Raw genomic sequence first — 22454 nt, 5'->3', positions numbered from 1 at the left:
CCTTCTAATCCTTGAATGGCTCTGTGTTCACCTGTTTGAAATGGATCTTCAGAGTGTAGCTACAGGTTTGAATAATCTCACCACGAAGGTACAAAATTTGCAAGATTTTGTTGTTCATGCACCTATGTCTGAACCTAGAATTCCTTTGCCTGAATTTTTTTCAGGGAATAGATCTTGCTTTCAAAATTTTAAAAATAATTGCAAATTGTTTTTGTCCCTGAAGTCTCGCTCTGCCGGAGATCCTGCACAGCAGGTCAGGATTGTAATTTCCTTGCTCCGGGGCGACCCTCAAGATTGGGCTTTTGCATTGACACCAGGGGATCCTGCGTTGCTCAATGTGGATGCGTTTTTTCTGGCCTTGGGGTTGCTTTATGAGGAACCTCATTTAGAGCTTCAGGCGGAAAAAGCTTTGATGTCCCTATCTCAGGGGCAAGATGAAGCTGAAATATACTGCCAAAAATTCCGAAAATGGTCTGTGCTTACTCAGTGGAATGAGTGCGCCCTGGCGGCGATTTTCAGAGAAGGTCTCTCTGATGCCATTAAGGATGTTATGGTGGGGTTCCCTGTGCCTGCGGGTCTGAATGAGTCCATGACAATGGCTATTCAGATCGATAGGCGTCTGCGGGAGCGCAAACCTGTGCACCATTTGGCGGTGTCTACTGAGAAGACGCCAGAAAATATGCAATGTGATAGAATTCTGTCCAGAAGCGAGCGGCAGAATTTTAGACGAAAAAATGGGTTGTGCTTCTATTGTGGTGATTCAACTCATGTTATATCAGCATGCTCTAAGCGTACTAAGAAGCTTGACAAGTCTGTTTCAATTAGCACTTTACAGTCTAAGTTTATTCTATCTGTGACCCTGATTTGTTCTTTATCATCTATTACCGCGGACGCCTATGTCGACTCTGGCGCCGCTTTGAGTCTTATGGATTGGTCCTTTGCCAAACGCTGTGGGTATGATTTGGAGCCTTTGGAAGCTCCTATACCTCTGAAGGGGATTGACTCCACCCCATTGGCTAGTAATAAACCACAATACTGGACACAAGTAACTATGCGTATTAATCCGGATCACCAGGAGATTATTCGCTTTCTGGTGCTGTATAATCTACATGATGTTTTGGTGCTAGGATTGCCATGGCTGCAATCTCATAACCCAGTCCTCGACTGGAAAGCTATGTCTGTGTTAAGCTGGGGATGTAAAGGGACTCATGGGGACGTACCTTTGGTTTCCATTTCATCATCTATTCCCTCTGAGATTCCTGAATTCTTGTCTGACTATCGTGACGTTTTTGAAGAACCCAAGCTTGGTTCACTACCTCCGCACCGGGAGTGCGATTGTGCCATAGATTTGATTCCGGGTAGTAAATACCCTAAGGGTCGTTTATTTAATCTGTCTGTGCCTGAACACGCTGCTATGCGAGAATATATAAAGGAGTCCTTGGAAAAGGGACATATTCGTCCTTCGTCATCTCCCTTAGGAGCCGGTTTTTTCTTTGTGTCTAAGAAAGATGGCTCTTTGAGGCCGTGTATTGATTATCGGCTTTTGAATAAAATCACGGTTAAATATCAATATACGTTACCACTGCTGACTGATTTGTTTGCTCGTATAAAGGGGGCCAAGTGGTTCTCTAAGATTGATCTCCGTGGGGCGTATAATTTGGTGCGAATCAAGCAGGGGGATGAGTGGAAAACCGCATTTAATACGCCCGAGGGCCACTTTGAGTATTTGGTGATGCCTTTTGGTCTTTCAAATGCCCCTTCAGTCTTCCAGTCCTTTATGCATGACATTTTCCGCGATTATTTGGATAAATTTATGATTGTGTATCTGGATGATATTCTGATTTTTTCGGATGACTGGGACTCTCATGTCCAGCAGGTCAGGAGGGTTTTTCAGGTTTTGCGGTCTAATTCCTTGTGTGTGAAGGGTTCTAAGTGCGTTTTTGGGGTTCAAAAGATTTCCTTCTTGGGATACATTTTTTCCCCCTCTTCCATCGAGATGGATCCTGTCAAGGTTCAGGCTATTTGTGATTGGACGCAACCCTCTTCTCTTAAGAGTCTTCAGAAATTTTTGGGCTTTGCTAACTTTTATCGTCGATTTATTGCTGGTTTTTCTGATGTTGTTAAACCATTGAGTGATTTGACTAAGAAGGGTGCTGATGTTGCTGATTGGTCCCCTGATGCTGTGGAGGCCTTTCGGGAGCTTAAGCGCCGCTTTTCTTCCGCCCCTGTGTTGCGTCAGCCTGATGTTGCTCTTCCTTTTCAGGTTGAGGTCGACGCTTCTGAAATCGGAGCTGGGGCGGTGTTGTCGCAGAGAAGTTCCGACTGCCCCGTGATGAGACCTTGTGCTTTTTTTTCCCGTAAATTTTCGCCCGCCGAGCGGAATTATGATATTGGGAATCGGGAGCTTTTGGCCATGAAGTGGGCTTTTGAGGAGTGGCGTCACTGGCTTGAGGGGGCCAGACATCAGGTGGTGGTATTGACTGACCACAAAAATTTAATTTACCTTGAGTCTGCCAGGCGCCTGAATCCTAGACAGGCGCGCTGGTCGTTGTTTTTCTCTCGGTTTAATTTTGTGGTGTCATACCTACCGGGTTCTAAGAATGTTAAGGCGGATGCCCTTTCTAGGAGTTTTGAGCCTGACTCCCCTGGTAATTCTGAGCCCACAGGTATCCTTAAGGATGGAGTGATATTGTCTGCCGTTTCTCCAGACCTGCGGCGGGCCTTGCAGGAGTTTCAGGCGGATAGACCGGATCGTTGCCCACCTGGTAGACTGTTTGTTCCTGATGATTGGACCAGTAGAGTCATCTCTGAGGTTCATTCTTCTGCGTTGGCAGGTCATCCTGGAATCTTTGGTACCAGGGATTTGGTGGCAAGGTCCTTCTGGTGGCCTTCCCTGTCACGAGATGTGCGAGGCTTTGTGCAGTCTTGTGACGTTTGTGCTCGGGCCAAGCCTTGTTGTTCTCGGGCTAGTGGATTGTTGTTGCCCTTGCCTATTCCGAAGAGGCCTTGGACGCACATCTCGATGGATTTTATTTCGGATCTGCCTGTTTCTCAGAAGATGTCTGTCATCTGGGTGGTGTGTGACCGTTTCTCTAAGATGGTCCATTTGGTTCCCTTGCCTAAGTTGCCTTCTTCTTCCGAGTTGGTTCCTCTGTTTTTTCAAAATGTTGTTCGTTTGCATGGTATTCCGGAGAATATCGTTTCTGACAGAGGGACCCAATTCGTGTCTAGATTTTGGCGGGCATTCTGTGCTAGGATGGGCATAGATTTGTCTTTTTCGTCTGCTTTCCATCCTCAGACTAATGGCCAGACCGAGCGGACTAATCAGACCTTGGAGACATATTTGAGGTGTTTTGTGTCTGCGGATCAGGATGATTGGGTTGCTTTTTTGCCATTGGCGGAGTTCGCCCTCAATAATCGGGCCAGCTCTGCCACCTTGGTGTCCCCGTTTTTCTGTAATTCGGGGTTTCATCCTCGATTTTCCTCCGGTCAGGTGGAATCTTCGGATCGTCCTGGAGTGGATGCTGTGGTGGAGAGGTTGCATCAGATTTGGGGGCAGGTAGTGGACAATTTGAAGTTGTCCCAGGAGAAGACTCAGCTTTTTGCCAACCGCCGTCGTCGTGTTGGTCCTCGGCTTTGTGTTGGGGACTTGGTGTGGTTGTCTTCTCGTTTTGTCCCTATGAGGGTTTCTTCTCCTAAGTTTAAGCCTCGGTTCATCGGCCCGTACAAGATATTGGAGATTCTTAACCCTGTGTCCTTCCGTTTGGACCTCCCTGCATCTTTTTCTATTCATAATGTTTTTCATCGGTCATTATTGCGCAGGTATGAGGTACCGGTTGTGCCTTCCGTTGAGCCTCCTGCTCCGGTGTTGGTTGAGGGTGAGTTGGAGTACGTTGTGGAAAAGATCTTAGACTCCCGTGTTTCCAGACGGAAACTCCAGTATCTGGTCAAATGGAAGGGATACGGTCAGGAGGATAATTCTTGGGTGACTGCCTCTGATGTTCATGCCTCCGATCTTGTCCGTGCCTTTCATAGGGCTCATCCTGATCGCCCTGGTGGTTCTGGTGAGGGTTCGGTGCCCCCTCCTTGAGGGGGGGGTACTGTTGTGAAATTGGATTCTGGGCTCCCCCGGTGGCCACTGGTGGAATTGAACTTGTGTGCATCATCCTCTCTGTTCACCTGTTCTCATCAGGATGTGGGAGTCTCTATATAACCTTGCTCCTCTGTCAGTTTCATGCCGGTCACCAATGTAATCAGAAGCCTTTCTTTGCATGTTCCTGCTACTAGACAACTCCCAGCTAAGTTGGACTTTCGTCCTTGTTTGTTTTTGCATTTTGTTCCAGTTCACAGCTGCTGTTTCGTTACTGTGTCTGGAAAGCTCTTGTGATCTGAAATTGCCACTCTGGTGTTATGAGTTAATACTAGAGTCTTAAAGTAATTTCTGGATGGTGTTTTGATAGGGTTTTCAGCTGACCATGAAAGTGCCCTTTCTGTCTTCCTGCTATCTAGTAAGCGGACCTCGATTTTGCTAAACCTATTTTCATACTACGTTTGTCATTTCATCTAAAATCACCGCCAATATATGTGGGGGCCTCTGTCTGCCTTTTGGGGAAATTTCTCTAGAGGTGAGCCAGGACTGTATTTTCCTCTGCTAGGATTAGTTAGTCCTCCGGCTGGCGCTGGGCGTCTAGGGATAAAACGTAGGCACGCTACCCGGCCACTGTTAATTGTGCGGCAGGTTTAGTTCATGGTCAGTTTAGATTCCATCTTCCAAGAGCTAGTTCTTATATATGCTGGGCTATGTTCTCTCGCCATTGAGAATCATGACACCTACGTTTGTATTTTCCCCTTAACTCACCGTTATTATTTGTGGGGGGCTGCCTAAACTTTGGGGTGATTTCTCTGAGGCAAGTGAGGCTTGCTTTCTCTCTAGGGGTAGCTAGTTTCTCAGGCCGTTAAGAGGCGACTAGGTTTTTAGGTAACGCTCCACGGCTGCCTTTAGTGTGTGTGGATAGGATCAGGATTGCGATCGGTATAGTTTCCACATCCCCGGAGCTTGTCCTACTATTCAGGTTTACCTATCAGGTCAGTTTGGTGATCCTACCACCGGATCATAACAGACACCATCACTTGTTTCTCAACGCAGTGATCCAGAACACTGCCCCCATCCCTTATGGGAAATATGCAAATGCATGTAGGATAGCTGCGGAGACACCATCACGTGTTTCTCAACGCAAGCAGTGAATAGCCAGACCTTTCCCCGGGAAGGAACAACCACGGGAAGGGCAGCATCCAATAAAGGAAAACATCCAATACAGGAAAACCACCTATGCCAAGCATGGTATCCATCCACAGACAGCTGTTTCGGGGTGTTTGCCCCTCATCAGTGTGGAGTAGGAATCTGGCTATTAGGAGCAGTGCCTAGTAAAAGGCTGTGAAGGAACAGATGATTGGCCTCGGGGAGACCAAAACATCCAACACCGCGGAGACACCATCACGTCTTTCTCAACGCAGTGATCCAGAACACTGCCCCCATCCCTTATGGGAAATATGCAAATGCATGTAGGATAGCTGCGGAGACACCATCACGTGTTTCTCAACGCAAGCAGTGAATAGCCAGACCTTTCCCCGGGAAGGAACAACCACGGGAAGGGCAGCATCCAATAAAGGAAAACATCCAATACAGGAAAACCACCTATGCCAAGCATGGTATCCATCCACAGACAGCTGTTTCGGGGTGTTTGCCCCTCATCAGTGTGGAGTAGGAATCTGGCTATGAGGAGCAGTGCCTAGTAAAAGGCTGTGAAGGAACAGATGATTGGCCTCGGGGAGACCAAAACATCCAACACCGCGGAGACACCATCACGTTTTTCTCAACGCAGTGATCCAGAACACTGCCCCCATCCCTTATGGGAAATATGCAAATGCATGTAGGATAGCTGCGGAGACACCATCACGTGTTTCTCAACGCAAGCAGTGAATAGCCAGACCTTTCCCCGGGAAGGAACAACCACGGGAAGGGCAGCATCCAATAAAGGAAAACATCCAATACAGGAAAACCACCTATGCCAAGCATGGTATCCATCCACAGACAGCTGTTTCGGGGTGTTTTCCCCTCATCAGTGTGGAGTAGGAATCTGGCTATAAGGAGCAGTGCCTAGTAAAAGGCTGTGAAGGAACAGATGATTGGCCTCGGGGAGACCAAAACATCCAACACCGCGGAGACACCATCACGTCTTTCTCAACGCAGTGATCCAGAACACTGCCCCCATCCCTTATGGGAAATATGCAAATGCATGTAGGATAGCTGCGGAGACACCATCACGTGTTTCTCAACGCAAGCAGTGAATAGCCAGACCTTTCCCCGGGAAGGAACAACCACGGGAAGGGCAGCATCCAATAAAGGAAAACATCCAATACAGGAAACCACCTATGCCAAGCATGGTATCCATCCACAGACAGCTGTTTTGGGGTGTTTGCCTCTCATCAGTGTGGAGTAGGAATCTGGCTATAAGGAGCAGTGCCTAGTAAAAGGCTGTGAAGGAACAGATGATTGGCCTCGGGGAGACCAAAACATCCAACACCGCGGAGACACCATCACGTGTTTCTCAACGCAGTGATCCAGAACACTGCCCCCATCCCTTATGGGAAATATGCAAATGCATGTAGGATAGCTGCGGAGACACCATCACGTGTTTCTCAACGCAAGCAGTGAATAGCCAGACCTTTCCCCGGGAAGGAACAACCACGGGAAGGGCAGCATCCAATAAAGGAAAACATCCAATACATGAAAACCACCTATGCCAAGCATGGTATCCATCCACAGACAGCTGTTTCACTGCGTTGAGAAACACGTGATGGTGTCTCCGCGGTGTTGGATGTCTTGGTCTCCCCGAGGCCAATCATCTGTTCCTTCACAGCCATTTACTAGGCACTGCTCCTAGTAGCCAGATTCCTACTCCACACTGATGAGGGGCAAACACCCCGAAACAGCTGTCTGCGGATGGATACCATGCTTGGCATAGGTGGTTTTCCTGTATTGGATGTTTTCCTTTATTGGATGCTGCCCTTGCCGTGGTTGTTCCTTCCCGGGGAAAGGTCTGGCTATTCACTGCTTGCGTTGAGAAACACGTGATGGTGTCTCTGCCGCTATCCTACATGCATTTGCATATTTCCCATAAGGGATGGGGGCAGTGTTCTGGATCACTGCGTTGAGAAACACGTGATGGTGTCTCCGCGGTGTTGGATGTTTTGGTCTCCCCGAGGCCAATCATCTGTTCCTTCACAGCCTTTTACTAGGCACTGCTCCTAATAGCCAGATTCCTACTCCATACTGATGAGGGGCAAACACCCCGAAACAGCTGTCTGTGGATGGATACCATGCTTGGCATAGGTGGTTTTTCTGTATTGGATGTTTTCCTTTATTGGATGCTGCCCTTCCCGTGGTTGTTCCTTCCCAGGGAAAGGTCTGGCTATTCACTGCTTGCGTTGAGAAACACGTGATGGTGTCTCCGCAGCTATCCTACATGCATTTGCATATTTCCCATAAGGGATGGGGGCAGTGTTCTGGATCACTGCGTTGAGAAACACGTGATGGTGTCTCCGCGGTGTTGGATGTTTTGGTCTCCCCGAGGCCAATCATCTGTTCCTTCACAGCCTTTTACTAGGCACTGCTCCTAATAGCCAGATTCCTACTCCACACTGATGAGGGGCAAACACCCCGAAACAGCTGTCTGTGGATGGATACCATGCTTGGCATAGGTGGTTTTCCTGTATTGGATGTTTTCCTTTATTGGATGCTGCCCTTCCCGTGGTTGTTCCTTCCCGGGGAAAGGTCTGGCTATTCACTGCTTGCGTTGAGAAACACGTGATGGTGTCTCCGCAGCTATCCTACAGACACTTTAATTGAAACCATACAGACCCACTTCCTATTGAGCCTCGCGCGTAAAATACATACCTTTTTTTAACTTTTCCTGGTATTATTTGGTAAAAAAAAGGGGGGGGATACTTTAGGGGTCCTTTTATCTTAGTCTCTGACACATTCCTTTACTTGGGTGCTGAGGGTTCATCGGTGTGGGAGGGGCGCCATTAGTTTAATCTGCCTAGGGCACCAAAATATCTTGTCCTGGCCTTGCTTGCATGCATCAGAAAAGGTGGCACATGCACAGTGAGCGTCTACTGATGTGATGAGATCAATGGACCTGCTCCTGCAACATAATTAGGAGTAAACTGTTTGCGCGCTGATGCTTCTGAAAAAAACAACCTGGGCAAAGATGGCACATGCTCAGTGGCTCATTATGATATTGCGGGAGCTCGTCCATTGATCTCACCACATAATTAGGAGCTTTCTGCGTATGTGCCTCCCCTTCTGATTAAACAAACCCAGGCAATATCATAGCCTTCGCAGGGAAGACATGTCACTGATAGAAGAGTGACCTGTGAATGAAAGACCGGATGTTGACAGTGGGTTGTGAAAAGGAAGAGAGCGTAACAGCGCTCATAATGTGGTAACCGTCCCACCAGGGGCGTAACTACCGTGGTCGCAGCGGTCGCCAGTGCGACCGGGCCCGGCAGGTCAGGGGCCCGGGCCCGGCAGGTCAGAGGCACCCAACACCATGTTGCAGTGCAGGAGATTCCTCCTGCATGGCAACCAGTGGCGTAGGAAGGGGGGTGCGGGCCACCCAGGGTGGCACAATGCGGGGGTGCCGGGGGCCCTGATCGGAGGGGCCGGGGAGCCAGTACTGGCCACTCTCCTCCGGTGATGCCGGCCTGATGCTTTCCTGCTGCACCATGTCGCTCAGCCATGTACGCAGGTCCGGAGGGGAGGAGGACGGCGGCGGCTCCTGGCTCTTCTGGAGTTGGGGTGCAGAGAACTGCATGCATGGGTCTGAAGTGGGTGACTTGTGATCGCTGCCGTGTGCCTGTGGGAGGTAGGAGAAGGCGGGCATGGTGCAGGAGGAGCTGTGTGCGACTGTTCCCGGCCCGCACCGTGTATATATACACAGGGGACCTGGAAATAGCCCATGTCATCAGAGGGCACAAATAGCATGGGCACGATCTGCTGCATCACCCACACTGGGGGGGAAATACCTGCACTGTGCATCATCAGCTCCATGGTGTCCACACATTCCCCACTAGTGCCCCAAACCTGCAGATAATAGGGCTGTGACGGGCCATACTGCACCCTAGTATTGCCCCTCTGCTTCACATCTGGACCTGCTGGTCGCAGTCCTCTTACTGCCTATGACTGGAATAGTTCAACAAGAATCAGGAATGAAGGCAAAGGTGAGTTTATAGTTAAAGGGTTATTCCCAAGAAGAAAGGAAGTCATCCCCTATCCTATCACTGATCACTGGGGTCTGACTGCTGGGGCCCCTAAGTGATACAAGAGAATGGGGCTGGGAGCTGGGCTCGCCCTGGCTTGAGTGGAGGTGCAGGTGCTCGACCTCCGCTCCATGCGTTGTCTATGGAGCTGCTGGAGATAGCCAGACCCTCTACTCGGCTTTAGGCATGGGTCACACCAGTGTATACTCTCTCATCGTAGAGAATCGAGCCAACTCAGATCAGTCTACAACGCACGCTTTTCCAGCATCTCTAGGTGTGTGTGTGTGATATCTGTAGTATGTGTGTGTGTGTGTGTGATATCTGTAGTGTGTGTGTGTGTGATATCTGTAGTGTGTGTGTGTGATATCTGTAGTATGTGCGTGTGTGTGATATCTGTAGTATGTGTGTGTGTGTTATATCTGTAGTATGTGTGTGTGTGTGATATCGTAGTGTGTGTGTGTGTGATATCTGTAGTATGTGTGTGTGATATCGTAGTGTGTGTGTGTGATATCTGTAGTGTGTGTGTGTGATATCTGTAGTGTGTGTGTGTGTGAGGCAGGGGCGTAATTACCACAGTTGCAGCAGTCGCCGCCCCAAGTGGCTCTGGCAGGTCAGGGGCCCGTGTGTCCCCTTGAGCCTGTCTCCCTTGTCCCCTTATGCTTGTGTCCCTTGTCCCCGTGTGCCAGTCTCCCTTGCCCATTAGTCCCTGTGTGTCCCCATGTGCTTGTCTCCTTTGTCCCCTTGTGCTTGTGTCAGTCTCCCTTGCCCACTAGTCCCTGTGTGTCAGTCTCCCTTTCCCACTTGTCCCTGTGTCCCCTTGTGCTTGTATCCCTTGCCCACTAGTCCCCATGTGCCCCTTGTGTCAGTCTCCCTTGCCCACTTGTCCCCGTGTGCCCCTTGTGTCAGGCTCCCTTGCCCACTAGGCCCCTTGTGTCAGTCTCCCTTGTCCCCCTGTGTCAGTCTCCCTTGCCCACTAGTCCCCTTGTAACCTTCTCCCCTGCCTCCTAGCCCCCATGTGTCCCCTTGTGCCTGTCTTCCTTGCTCCCTAGCCCCCCTATGTTACCCTTGTGCCTGTCTCCCCTAGTCCCCTTGTGCCCTCTCCCCTGCCCCCTCGTCACCATTTGCTCGTGTTTTTCTCACTGCCCCTGTATGGAGGGGCTGCATTATACTATGAGGGGGGCTGCATTGTATTCTATGGGGGTTACATTGAGTTGTATGGCAGGGCTACAGGGGGGGCCCCATTTGGAAGTTCGCACCGGGGCCCATAACTTTGTAGTTATGCCACTGCGTCCCACTGTACTTGAGAATAAAACTTCAAGGATGAATTTCTCAAAAATGCCCCTACTAAATACTATAATCAAGGTATGAATGTAATGCATGTAAAAGTTTGGGCACCCCTGCTCAAAATTACTGTTATTGTGAACAGTTAAGCTAGTTGAAGATGAAATGATCTCTAAAATGCCTAAAGTGAAACATGACATCTTTCCTTTGTATTTTATGCAAAAAAAAGAACATATTGTAATTTTTTACATTTACATTCTAAAAATTACAAAAAATATATATATAATTTTTTAACATTTTAAAAATTACAAAAAGAAAAATTGTCCAATGCAAAACTTTGGTACCCTTGGAGATTTGTGTGCTCAGATATTGTTGACCAAGGTTTCAGACCTTAATTAGCCTTTTTGGGTTATGGCTTGTTCACTATCATCGTTGGGAAAGGCCAGGTGATGCAAATTTCACATCTTTATAAAAACCCAGCCTCCTATAACTTTGTGCCAAAAACCTGCAGCCACAGGTTCTTCTAATCAGCTGCTTAGCCCTCTGGAAATGAAAATGGTGAAGGCTCACAAAGCAGGGGAAGGCTATAAGAAGATTGCAAAGCATTTTCAAGTTGCATTTTCCTTAGTTCAAAATGTAATTAAGAAATGACAGTTAGCAGGAACAGTGGTGGTGAAGATGAGGTCTGGAAGACAAGAAAATTTTAGTGAGAGCTGCTTGTAGAATTGCTAGAGAGGCAAATCAAAACCCCATATTTTACTGCAAAAGATCTCCAGAAAGATTTAGCAGACTCTGGAGTTGTGATACATTGATCTACTGTTCAGCGACACATGCACAGATATGACCTTCATTTTTTGCCATCCATTGAGCGTGGGGATGGATAAATCATGCTTAGGGGTTGTGTTGCAGCAAATGGCACTGGGAACATTTCACGGGTAGATGGTAGAAAGGATTCAATGAAATTCAACAAATTCTTGAAGCAAACATAACACCATCTGTAAAAAAAGCTGAAGTTGAAAAGAGGATGGCATCTACAGATGGATAATGATCTTAAGCAAGACAATGACCCAAAACATACAGCCAAGGTAACAAAGGAGTAGCTCAAAAAGAAGCACATTAAGGTCATGGAGTGTGTATAAAATAAGAAAAATAGGAGAAGACCCGTTGAAGCTCAGAGGAGCGAAACGATCGTCGTCTGTCAGGAATCGCAGGTTTTCCCTTCACTGCCTAGCTGTTTTTATACATGAAGCCACAATAAAGAGAGACACTGTTCATACCGATGGTGAGTGCTCGTCTTCTCCTATTTTTCTTATTTTATACGGACTGTTTCTTTTTTCTCGAGCACCCCATATGGTTGTGGTAGAAAGACATCAGCCATCAGGTGGAGGTGGGAGCACAGGTGAGCGGTGCTGATTGTGCGCTTGTCTATTTTCTTTTGTTGTAAGGTCATGGAGTGGCTTAGCCAGGTCTCCAGACCTTAATCCCGTAGAAAACTTATGGGGGGAGTTGAAGCTCAGCCACAGCCTCAAAATCTTAAAGGGCCACTGTCACCCCCTCCAGCCGTTATAAACTAAAAGAGCCACCTTGTGCAGCAGTAATGCTGCAGTCTAACAAGGTGGCTCTTTTAGTTTTTGATTCAGTTATTCCCTCAATAAAGCGTTTTAAAATTTGTACAAAATAACCTGTCCTTAGACCTGGAGGCGGTCCGAAGCTTCATCTGTGAATCTCCCAACGGCCATCACTCTTCTCTTCTGGGGATGTGGTCGCCGCCCCCTGCGCGCTGTTTCTTCTTAAATCCGGCGCCTGCGCTGTGCGTGCCTGCCTGGTGCAGGCGCAGTCTTCATTGTCCGTCATAGGTCAGATGCAGGGTGCCTGACTGCACCTGTGCGGGCAGTGTGGCCACCCTGTTGCTGAATCCCCGCCCCGCACTGTTATTCATTATGCACAGTGCGGGGCTGGGGTTCCTGGGCATGCGCACTGCGCTGTTCAGACGCTCCCCCGGTCCCCCGCCTTCCAGCGTTGCCGTGATATACAGGTTTCCTTGCCAGCGTTTGGAATGAAGCAGCCACAAATAACAGCGCTGGAAGGCGGGGGAGCTGGGGGAGCGTCTGAGCTGGGGGAGCGTCTGAACAGCGCAGTGCGCATGCCCAGGAACCCCAGCCCCGCACTGTGCATAATGAATAATACAGTGCGGGGCGGGGATTCAGCAACAGGGACAATGAAGACTGCGCCTGCCCCAGGCAGGCACGCACAGCGCAGGCGCCGGTTTTTAGAAGAAATAGGGCGCAGGGGCGGCGACCACATCCCCAGAAGAGAAGAGTGACGGCCGTTGGGAGATTCACAGATGAAGCTTCGGACCGCCTCCAGGTCTAAGGACAGGTTATTTTGTACAAATTTTAAAACGCTTTATTGAGGGAATAACTGAATCAAAAACTAAAAGAGCCACCTTGTTAGACTGCAGCATTACTGCTGCACAAGGTGGCTCTTTTAGTTTATAACGGCTGGAGGGGGGTGACAGTGGCCCTTTAATGATTTAGAGATGATCTGCAAAGAGAACTGGACCAAAATTCCTCCTGACATGTGCGCAAACCTCTTCATCAACTACAAAAAACGTCTGACTGCTGTGCTTGCCAACAAGGGTTTTGCCACCAAGTATTAAGTCTTGTTTGCCAGAGGGATCAAATACTTATTTCTCACTGCAAAATGCAAATAAATTTATATAATTTATACAATGTGATTTTCTGGATTTTATTTTTGTTATTCTATCTCTCAATGTTGAAATTAACCTACCCTTAAAATTTATAGACTATGTATATCTATGTCTTTGTCAGTGGGCAAATGTACAAAATCAGCAAGGGATCAAATACTTATTTCCCCCACTGTATATACGGTACACATTGGGGAATTAGTAACAAGATGAATTAAAAACAAGAAGTGAAGTGCTACTTTAAACTAGAAATGGCTCAATATATGTCTTATGTAATTCTTTAACCTTTATCAGGGGACTTTATCTGCCGTATGTTCACTGAGGAGGAAAACCTAAAAGACACTGAGCTAGAAAAATACTGTGACTATGAATCAATTGAGGTGCCAGTGTCTTACACAGGTCCAAAGCTAACATTTCCTTTAAAGGCTAGTCATGCAGCGGCCTTAGTAGAAGCTTTCAAACAGGAGCAAGTAAGTATAACTTGAGCACCTTATTTAGTAAAATATTTGATGGGTGTAAGATATCTCTATGTCTAGTTTTTAGACCATAGTGCACTTTCAAAAGTGAAAGATAGAGTATCTCTAGAGTAGTGGCGGACGAGGATAGAAGAGGGCCCCTGAGCAAGAACAATATATGGGCCCTTTACAGGCCAACAGTTCATCATAATGAACAATTCCACCTGCTTTGGAGGTACAAATAGGCCTCCTTACCTCTTGGGCCTCTGTGTGACTGTACAGGTTGCACCAATGGTATGTCCACCCCTGCCTGGGAGTTCCCATACAAAAAAAAACAATTCCAGGCACACTAGGAACAAATAGTGCCAATAAAGTTTCAGCTATAGGATCCCAAGTCCTTGTCAGTCTACATCACATTGTACCCATTATAGTTTTAGCCACACTACCCCCATTGTCAGCAACATACTGAAAGCCACAGTACCCAACATTGTGTCTTTATAGCAGTAACTATTAACCGTAACATGTATAGCGCTCATCGGCAGTGGATGAATGCAGCCTAGGCTTAGCGTTCATTGAAGGCTGATGTGAAATAGCATACGTACAGAACTAGAGACGTTGGCTTCCAAAAGATGTTTTATTCTCTCTCACTGTTCCTCCTAGTAGCAGCTCCATGCTCGTTATGTGTTACATCTTTTACATGAAACAAGGAAATGTCTCAAACTGTTACCAAACATAAAGCGAGTAACAAGCAGTTACAGCAAGGAGATCACTATTTGTGGTAAGAGATTTTGTGTATTCTCATGACTGAAAGAAATATTAATTGTCGTAGGAACTGACCCATCATCTAATTACTGATCGTACATTGCCATGATTGGCTATGTCTACAGTGCCTGTACTCAAGCCTGAATAACCAAATATCCAGGCAGTGTCTGATATGTACAGTGCTCTCCTCTTCATCACTAAATACAGTGCAATCTTGAAGAGCCATCTTGTCATATAGGAATACCTCCAGAATTTGACCATAAATGTCTTTAAGTCCAGCAGGAGAGTGAAAAAGCTTGATTCCTAGTTTATTCAGCAAAACTGTATTTCTGCTTCGTCTGATTGAAGGCTGCAGTTTATACTTGGCAGTATGAGCTTATAGCAACGTGAGAAGGGTAATAAGCTTATGCTTATAAATCAGTCTAGTTGGGGTAATATTCAGGAGCAGGAAGGAGGGACACTGAGGAGCTACCAGTTGTGTTAGGTACAGTGGTGCTTGAAACTTTGTTAATTTTTTCGAATTTCATATTTCTGCATAAATTTTACCTAAAACTACCTCAGATTTTCACACAAGTCACAAAAAAGAGATAAAGAAAATGATCCAATATCACATCTGTGAGTGGCAAAAGTATGTGAACCTTTGCTTTCAATAACTACATAACATGTCTGGTAATTGTTGATTGGTCCTGTACGTTGCCTTGGTGGAATTTTAGCACATTTCTCCCTACAAAACATATTGTATATTTCTCAGAGGAGCATTGCGGCTTTCAATCTCCTCATCTCGGCATGCTTAACATGTCCACTCTCCGCAAGGAGAAACGATACTTCTTGGATCCCGGTCAGATGCCTCTCACTCAGCCAGACCAGATCTCCACTTTGCGCTGACGAGGGGCAGTACCCCGAAACACAGTGTCTGCAAATTGAGATTCTGGTTTGGCTTTTATCTTAAGTCATGTGACAAGGCTCGTTAAAGGGTCGACATTGACTGTTAGGATTGCTACTTCCAATAGGTGGCACTAGAGTTCTAGTCCTCTTCCTCTCTGAAGAGACAGTTAGGATTATCCTAAAATTACATACAAGAGAATTTTCATTTAAAGAGAACCTGTCCGCACGATTTTGTAAAGTTAAGATTAAACATGACTGTAATGACGCTGTAATACCGATTACATTGGTACCTTTGGTGAAGAAATCCGCTTTGTGGTTCTATTTTAATTACTTTTTTAAAGTTTTCTGCTAATTAGATTTTGGTGTACAGTAGCGGGACTGTGCACTGGGTCTTCTCCTCCCTGTCTGTGATTCCCCAGCTTCCCTGTTGCCTCCGGTCGGTGAATGAGCTGCCTCCTGTATTTGAAATCTTAGCAATGTCCTGTCCTTCAAAGGCTGGAGGCAGGTGGAGGGTCTGGAGAATTGCCGACTAGGAGGAGAAGACCCAGTGCACGGTCCGGTCCCTTTGCACCCAAATCTAATTAACAGAAAACTTCAAGTAGTGATTAAAGAAGAACAACAAAGCTGTTTTCTTCACCCAAGGTATCAACATAATCGGTATCACAGTGCCATCACAGCCATGTCTTTATTGTACATTACAAAATCGTGCTGACAGGTTCTGTTTAAATGTGACCCTATTTCTAATTATCCTCTAACACAGGGGTGGGCAATTAATTTTCCTGAGGGGCCACTTGAGAGACGATGACTGTTGTAGAGGGCCGAACCAATAGGCTGAAATTAATTAGGTTCAATATTAATATCAACATATTAATTATAATTATATTAATAATTATATTTATATTAATTATATCACTTAATATTGAGCAGAATTAAGTATGCTGACATCCCCCTATATATCATTTGAACCTGAACACAGCCCCTTTAATATATCGAATGAGCCCACACAGCCTCCCCAGGGCCAGCACCTAAGGCCTACACAGCGTCCCCAGGGGCAGCACCTGAGGCCCACACAGCGTCCCCATGTCCATCACCTGAGGCCCACATAGCGTCCCCATGTCCAGCATCTGAGGCCCACACAGCGTCCCCATATCCAGCATCTGAGCTCCACAAAGCCTCCCTATGTCCAGCATCTGAACTCCACACAGCCTCCCCATGGCCACCATATGAGCTCCACACAGCCTCCCCATGGCCACCATCTGAGCTCCACACAGCCTCCCCATGGCCACCATCTGAGCTCCACACAGCCTCCCCATGGCCACCATATGAGCTCCACACAGCCTCCCCATGTCCACCATATGAGCTCCACACAGCCTCCCCATGGCCACCATATGAGCTCCACACAGCCTCCCCATGGCCACCATCTGAGCTCCACACAGCCTCCCCATGGCCACCATATGAGCTCCACACAGCCTCCCCATGTCCACCATATGAGCTCCACACAGCCTCCCCATGGCCACCATATGAGCTCCACACAGCCTCCCCATGGCCACCATATGAGCTCCACACAGCCTCCCCATGGCCACCATATGAGCTCCACACAGCCTCCCCATGGCCACCATATGAGCTCCACACAGCCTCCCCATGGCCACCATCTGAGCTCCACACAGCCTCCCTATGGCCACCATCTGAGCTCCACACAGCCTCCCCATGGCCACCATATGAGCTCCACACAGCCTCCCCATGTCCACCATATGAGCTCCACACAGCCTCTCCATGGCCACCATATGAGCACCACACAGCCTCCCCATGGCCACCATATGAGCTCCACACAGCCTCCCCATGGCCACCATCTGAGCTCCACACAGCCTCCCCATGGCCACCATCTGAGCTCCACACAGCCTCCCCATGGCCACCATATGAGCTCCACACAGCCTCCCCATGTCCACCATATGAGCTCCACACAGCCTCCCCATGGCCACCATATGAGCTCCACACAGCCTCCCCATGGCCACCATCTGAGCTCCACACAGCCTCCCCATGGCCACCATCTGAGCTCCACACAGCCTCCCCATGGCCACCATATGAGCTCCACACAGCCTCCCCATGTCCACCATATGAGCTCCACACAGCCTCCCCATGGCCACCATATGAGCTCCACACAGCCTCCCCATGGCCACCATATGAGCTCCACACAGCCTCCCCATGTCCACCATATGAGCTCCACACAGCCTCCCCATGGCCACCATATGAGCTCCACACAGCCTCCCCATGGCCACCATATGAGCTCCACACAGCCTCCCCATGTCCACCATATGAGCTCCACACAGCCTCCCCATGGCCACCATATGAACTCCTTCATTACTATTACTATGTTGCCTTTTACTCTTGCACTATTACATAGTATTCAGTGTTTTCTCTACCTTATTCTAAAGTAGGAGAATTTGTGAGATTGAGGTTCCAGAGTTGCAGTCTGTGCATATTCCTTTCAGTAGAATGTAAATGCCATATATATGTAGGCCAGGTAAAATAGGGCAGTCAGTTAAAGTTATATGCATAGCCCATTATATTAACCTGAATCTTCTCTTTTATTAAGGAGACCTTCACGGCAGATTGGATGATTTATTTCTGATATTTTACAAGGTGTGTGGTAAAATCAGCTTCTTAACTCTGTTATAAACAAAACCATAATGTTTTCATAGTAATTAAAGCTCCATACTCTATCCATATGATAGGTGCTAATTTAATGATTGCTGGCTGTTCAACTGCATTTGCTGTCCATGGGTCAGTCAAATGCAGCTGAGCACAGCGCTCAGCTATTTTCTGCAGTCCCATAGACAATGAATAGAAATGTGGATGAGCATAAGCACCTCCCATTCGCCTAGGTTCCAGAGACTTATTTTCAGGATGTTTGTGGGTCCGAGCAAATGGATACTCAGCTTTCAGTATCATCTCCAATATCCAATAATCTTTATTGTAGACCAAGTTTTATTTTCACAGCTCTACAGCAGACAGATAAGAATTTTGAATATGGAAATTATTGAAGCAGATAGTCAGATACTTAATATCAGAAAACATTACAGTTTTTGTAATCTATGAAACTTGGTATAAAGGCATAGTTTGAATTCCAGTACTCATTACTAGTCTCCTGTTTAGTGGTATGTAGCCATGTGTAACTTGTATCACTGTACCCATGATAAATATCTAAGTGTTCTCATTTACTTACTGTACATTATTTGTAGTCTGAATCCCAAAATAGGCCCACTAGCTGAATTTTCAAATTAGCTGTCAATCTACTGTCTATAGCTGTCAATTTCGCTCCAATATTTGCAACCTGTATCTCTCAGTACCTTTCTCCTTCTCTCTTTGGGAACCGTCTTCTATAACCTCACCTTTGTAGCAGAGTTTGGCTGTGCCTCATCCAGTTTTAAGCCTCCTACACAGCTGCTTTTGTTTAGCTAATGACTATGTTTTAACAGTCATACAAAAATGATGATCATTATTATGTGTTTGGTATAATTAGCACCTCATACACCAGACTTTAATCCTACAAAATCCTTGACTTGACTTTGTGTGTGGAAGAAAGTTCCATCGTGGCAAGAATGAGCACAGCAAAAAGACACACGGTAGTTATACTGCATCAGTAAGGCCTTTCCCAAGCAAATATACAGCTCAAAAAAATAAAGGGAACACTAAAATCCCACATCCTAGATATCACTGAATGAAATCTTCCAGTTGTAAATCTTTATTCATTACATAGTGGAATGTGTTGGGAACAATAAAACCTAAAAATGATCAACGTAAATCACAACTAATATCTCACGGAGGTCTGGAGTTGGAATGATACTCAAAATCAAAGTGGAAAATGAAGTTACAGGCTGATCCAACTTCAGTGGAAATGCCTCAAGACAAGGAAATGATGCTCAGTAGTGTGTGTGTGGCCTCCACGTGCCTGTATGATCTCCCTACAATGACTGGGCATGCTCCTGATGAGGCGGCGGATGGTCTCCTGAGATATCTCCTCCCAGACCTGGGCTAAAGCATCCACCAACTCCTGGACAGTCTGTGGTGCAACGACAACGTGATGTTGGTGAATGGTGTGAGACATGATGTCCCAGATGTGTTCAATCGGATTCAGGTCTGGGGAACGGGTGGGCCAGTCCATAGCTTCAATGCCTTCATCTGGCAGGAACTGCTGACACACTCCATCCACATGAGGTCTGGCATTGTCCTGCATTAGGAGGAACCCAGGGCCAACCCCACCAGCATATGGTTTCACAAGGGGTCTGAGGAGCTCATCTCAGAACCTCTGGCGAGCACATGGAGGGCTGTGCAGCCCTCCAAAGAAATGCCACCCCATACCATTACTGACCCACTGCCAAACCGGACGTGCTGAAGGATGTTGCAGGCAGCAGATCGCTCTCCACGGCGTCTCCAGACTCTGTCACGTCTGTCACATGTGCTCAGTGTGAACCTGCTTTCATCTGTGAAGAGCACAGGGCGCCAGTGGCGAATTTGCCAATTCTGGTGTTTTGTGGCAAATGCCAGGCGTCCTGCACGGTTTTGGGCTGTGAGCACAATTCCCATCTGTGGACGTCGGGCACTCAGACCATCCTCATGGAGTTGGTTTCTAACCATTTGTGCAGACACATGCACATTTGTGGCCTGCTGGAGGCCATTTTGCAGGGCTCTGGCAGTGCTCCTCCTGTTCCTCCTTGCACAAAGGCTGATGTAGTGGTCCTGCTGCTGGGTTGTTGCCCTCCTACGGCCCCATCCACGTTTCCTGGTGTACTGGCCTGTCGCCAGGGAAGCGCCTCCAGACAGCTCTTTTGAAGAAGCATGAAGAAATGGGTATTGTTGAGGAGTGTAAACACTTTGATGAGTTAAGTAAACTTAGTTTAGTAAATTTAATATTATTCATGCTTACTTCGCTTTTGAAATCACAAAATGTCCAACAGTGTCTTCAGCTTAGAACTGGCAACAACTATTTGGGTAGCGTAGCTACTGGGGGGGGCAAAGGGGGCCATTGCTCCGGGCCCGGTGCTCGGAGGGGGCACACCCGGAGCTACACGGCAGAGAATCGATCTCCATGCTCTGCCGCCCGCTATGGGGCCCCTGAGCAGGCCGGGGGGGGCGGTGCCAGTAGTGGGCCCCCCCGCCCATCGCCGCACTGATGAGGGAAGGAGCGCTGCACTCCTCCCATCATCCCCCTGTCAGCCGACGCTGACAGTGGGCGCGATGACGTCACCACCCGGCGCCCGCTGTCAGAAGATGAGGGGGAGGCCAGAGCACCGCTGGAACAAGGAGGAAGAGAGGTGAGTATATATTTATTGTTTTTTTTAATGGGGCTAGAATCTGCCTATAAGGGTGCTGCCTTAAACTTCAGGATCTGCCTATAGGGGGGCTGCCTATAGGGGTCTGCCTTATACTGCAGAATCTGCCTATAAGGGTGCTGCCTTAAACCAGGATCTGCCTATAGGGGGCTGCCTTATACTTCAGGATCTGCCTATAGGGGGGCTGCCTTATACTTCGGGATCTGCCTATAGGGGGCTACCTTATATTTCAGGATCTACCTATAGGGGGGCTGCCTTATACTACAGGATCTGCCTATAGGGGGGCTGCCTTATACTTCAGGATCTGCCTATAGGGGGCTGCCTTATACTTTAGGATCTGCCTATAGGGGTGCTGCCTTATACTTCAGGATCTACCTAGAGGGGGGCTGCCTTATACTTCAGGATCTGCCTATAGGGGTGCTGACTTATACTTCAGGATCTGCCTATAGGGGGCTGCCTTATACTTCAGGATCTGCCTATAGGGGGGCTGCCTTATACTTCAGGATCTGCCTATCGGGGGGCTGCCTTATACTTTAGGATCTGCATATAGGGGGGCTGCCTTATACTTCAGGATCTGCCTATAGGGGTACTGCCTTTTACTACAGGGTCAGCCTATGGGGTGCTGTCTTATACTACAGGGTCTGTCTATGGGGTGCTGCCTTTATACTACAGGGTCTGCCTATGGGGGGCTGCCTTTATACTACAGGGTCTGCCTATGGGGGGCTGCCTTATACTACAGGATCTGCCTATGGGGTGCTGCCTTATACTACAGGGTCTGCTGCCTATGGGGTGCTGTCTTATACTACAGGGTCTACGTATGGGTGCTGTCTTATACTACAGGGTCTGCCTATGGGGGTGCTGTCTTGTGCTATAGAGTCTGTCTATGGGTGCTGCCTTGTGCTATAGAGTAGGCCTATGGGGAGTGCATTATACTATATGGAGTCCTATGGGGAGTGCATTATATTATATGGAGTTCTATGGGGAGTGCATTATACTATATGGAGGCTTATGGGAAGTGCATTATACTATATGGAGACCTATGGGGAGTGCATTATACTATATTTAGGGTGATCTGGTGCATTATACTTTATGGAGGCCATCTAGTGGGCCATCATACAGTGTGGAGATTACAGTGAAGGGGCCATCATACAGTGTTGGAGCCATCAAACCGTTTGGGGGCTACTAAGGGGTCAGTATACTGTGTGGATGGTACTATACAGTGAGGGGGCATTATACTGTATAGGGGAGCTGTACAGGGGGGCAAACTCGGGACATTATTAAATGTAAAGTGGGCACTTCTTGTTATAGGAGATCTCAGGTTACTGTGACTATCAAGGGGGCACACATGGCAATATCACTTTCTAGGGAGCAAAATGTGGGCACTGTTTTCTAGGGCACTTGCACCCGGCATTACTATATTATAGAGGGTTGCTTTAGAATTTAGAAGGCACAGAGAACCGCACAGCAGGTGCAGTAATAGGGACACATACGGCAGCAGCGGCTCAGTATTGGGGTATCAGGGGCAGTAATAGGGACACATACGGCAGCAGCGGCTTAGTATTGGGATATCAGTAGGATAAGGAGTTTGTGCAGGTTGGGAATAGATGGTGATGGGGCTGGAATATGAGAAGTGAAATGTGTCTTTGTTGTATTCTTTGCAGACGAGTCCTGACTGGAAGAAGTTGTCATGTCGGTTTGGGCCAGATGGAA

General features: G+C 47.6%; 1 protein-coding gene across 3 annotated transcripts in view; it reads left to right on the top strand.

The window, feature by feature from the left end:
- Positions 1-22454, top strand: part of PPEF2 (protein phosphatase with EF-hand domain 2) — a 132228-nt gene that overhangs the window by 58928 nt on the left and 50846 nt on the right. For all 3 annotated transcript variants that reach the window (XM_077276130.1, XM_077276144.1, XM_077276137.1), the window contains 3 exons: positions 13607-13782; positions 14431-14545; positions 18008-18054. In XM_077276130.1, coding sequence (XP_077132245.1) covers positions 13607-13782; positions 14431-14545; positions 18008-18054 — 338 coding nt within the window. The remainder of the gene's footprint in view (positions 1-13606; positions 13783-14430; positions 14546-18007; positions 18055-22454) is intronic.

This window comes from Ranitomeya variabilis, chromosome 1, assembly GCF_051348905.1.
Source record: "Ranitomeya variabilis isolate aRanVar5 chromosome 1, aRanVar5.hap1, whole genome shotgun sequence".
Taxonomy (NCBI): domain Eukaryota; kingdom Metazoa; phylum Chordata; class Amphibia; order Anura; family Dendrobatidae; genus Ranitomeya; species Ranitomeya variabilis.
This window is presented reverse-complemented; position numbering and strand designations above follow the sequence as displayed.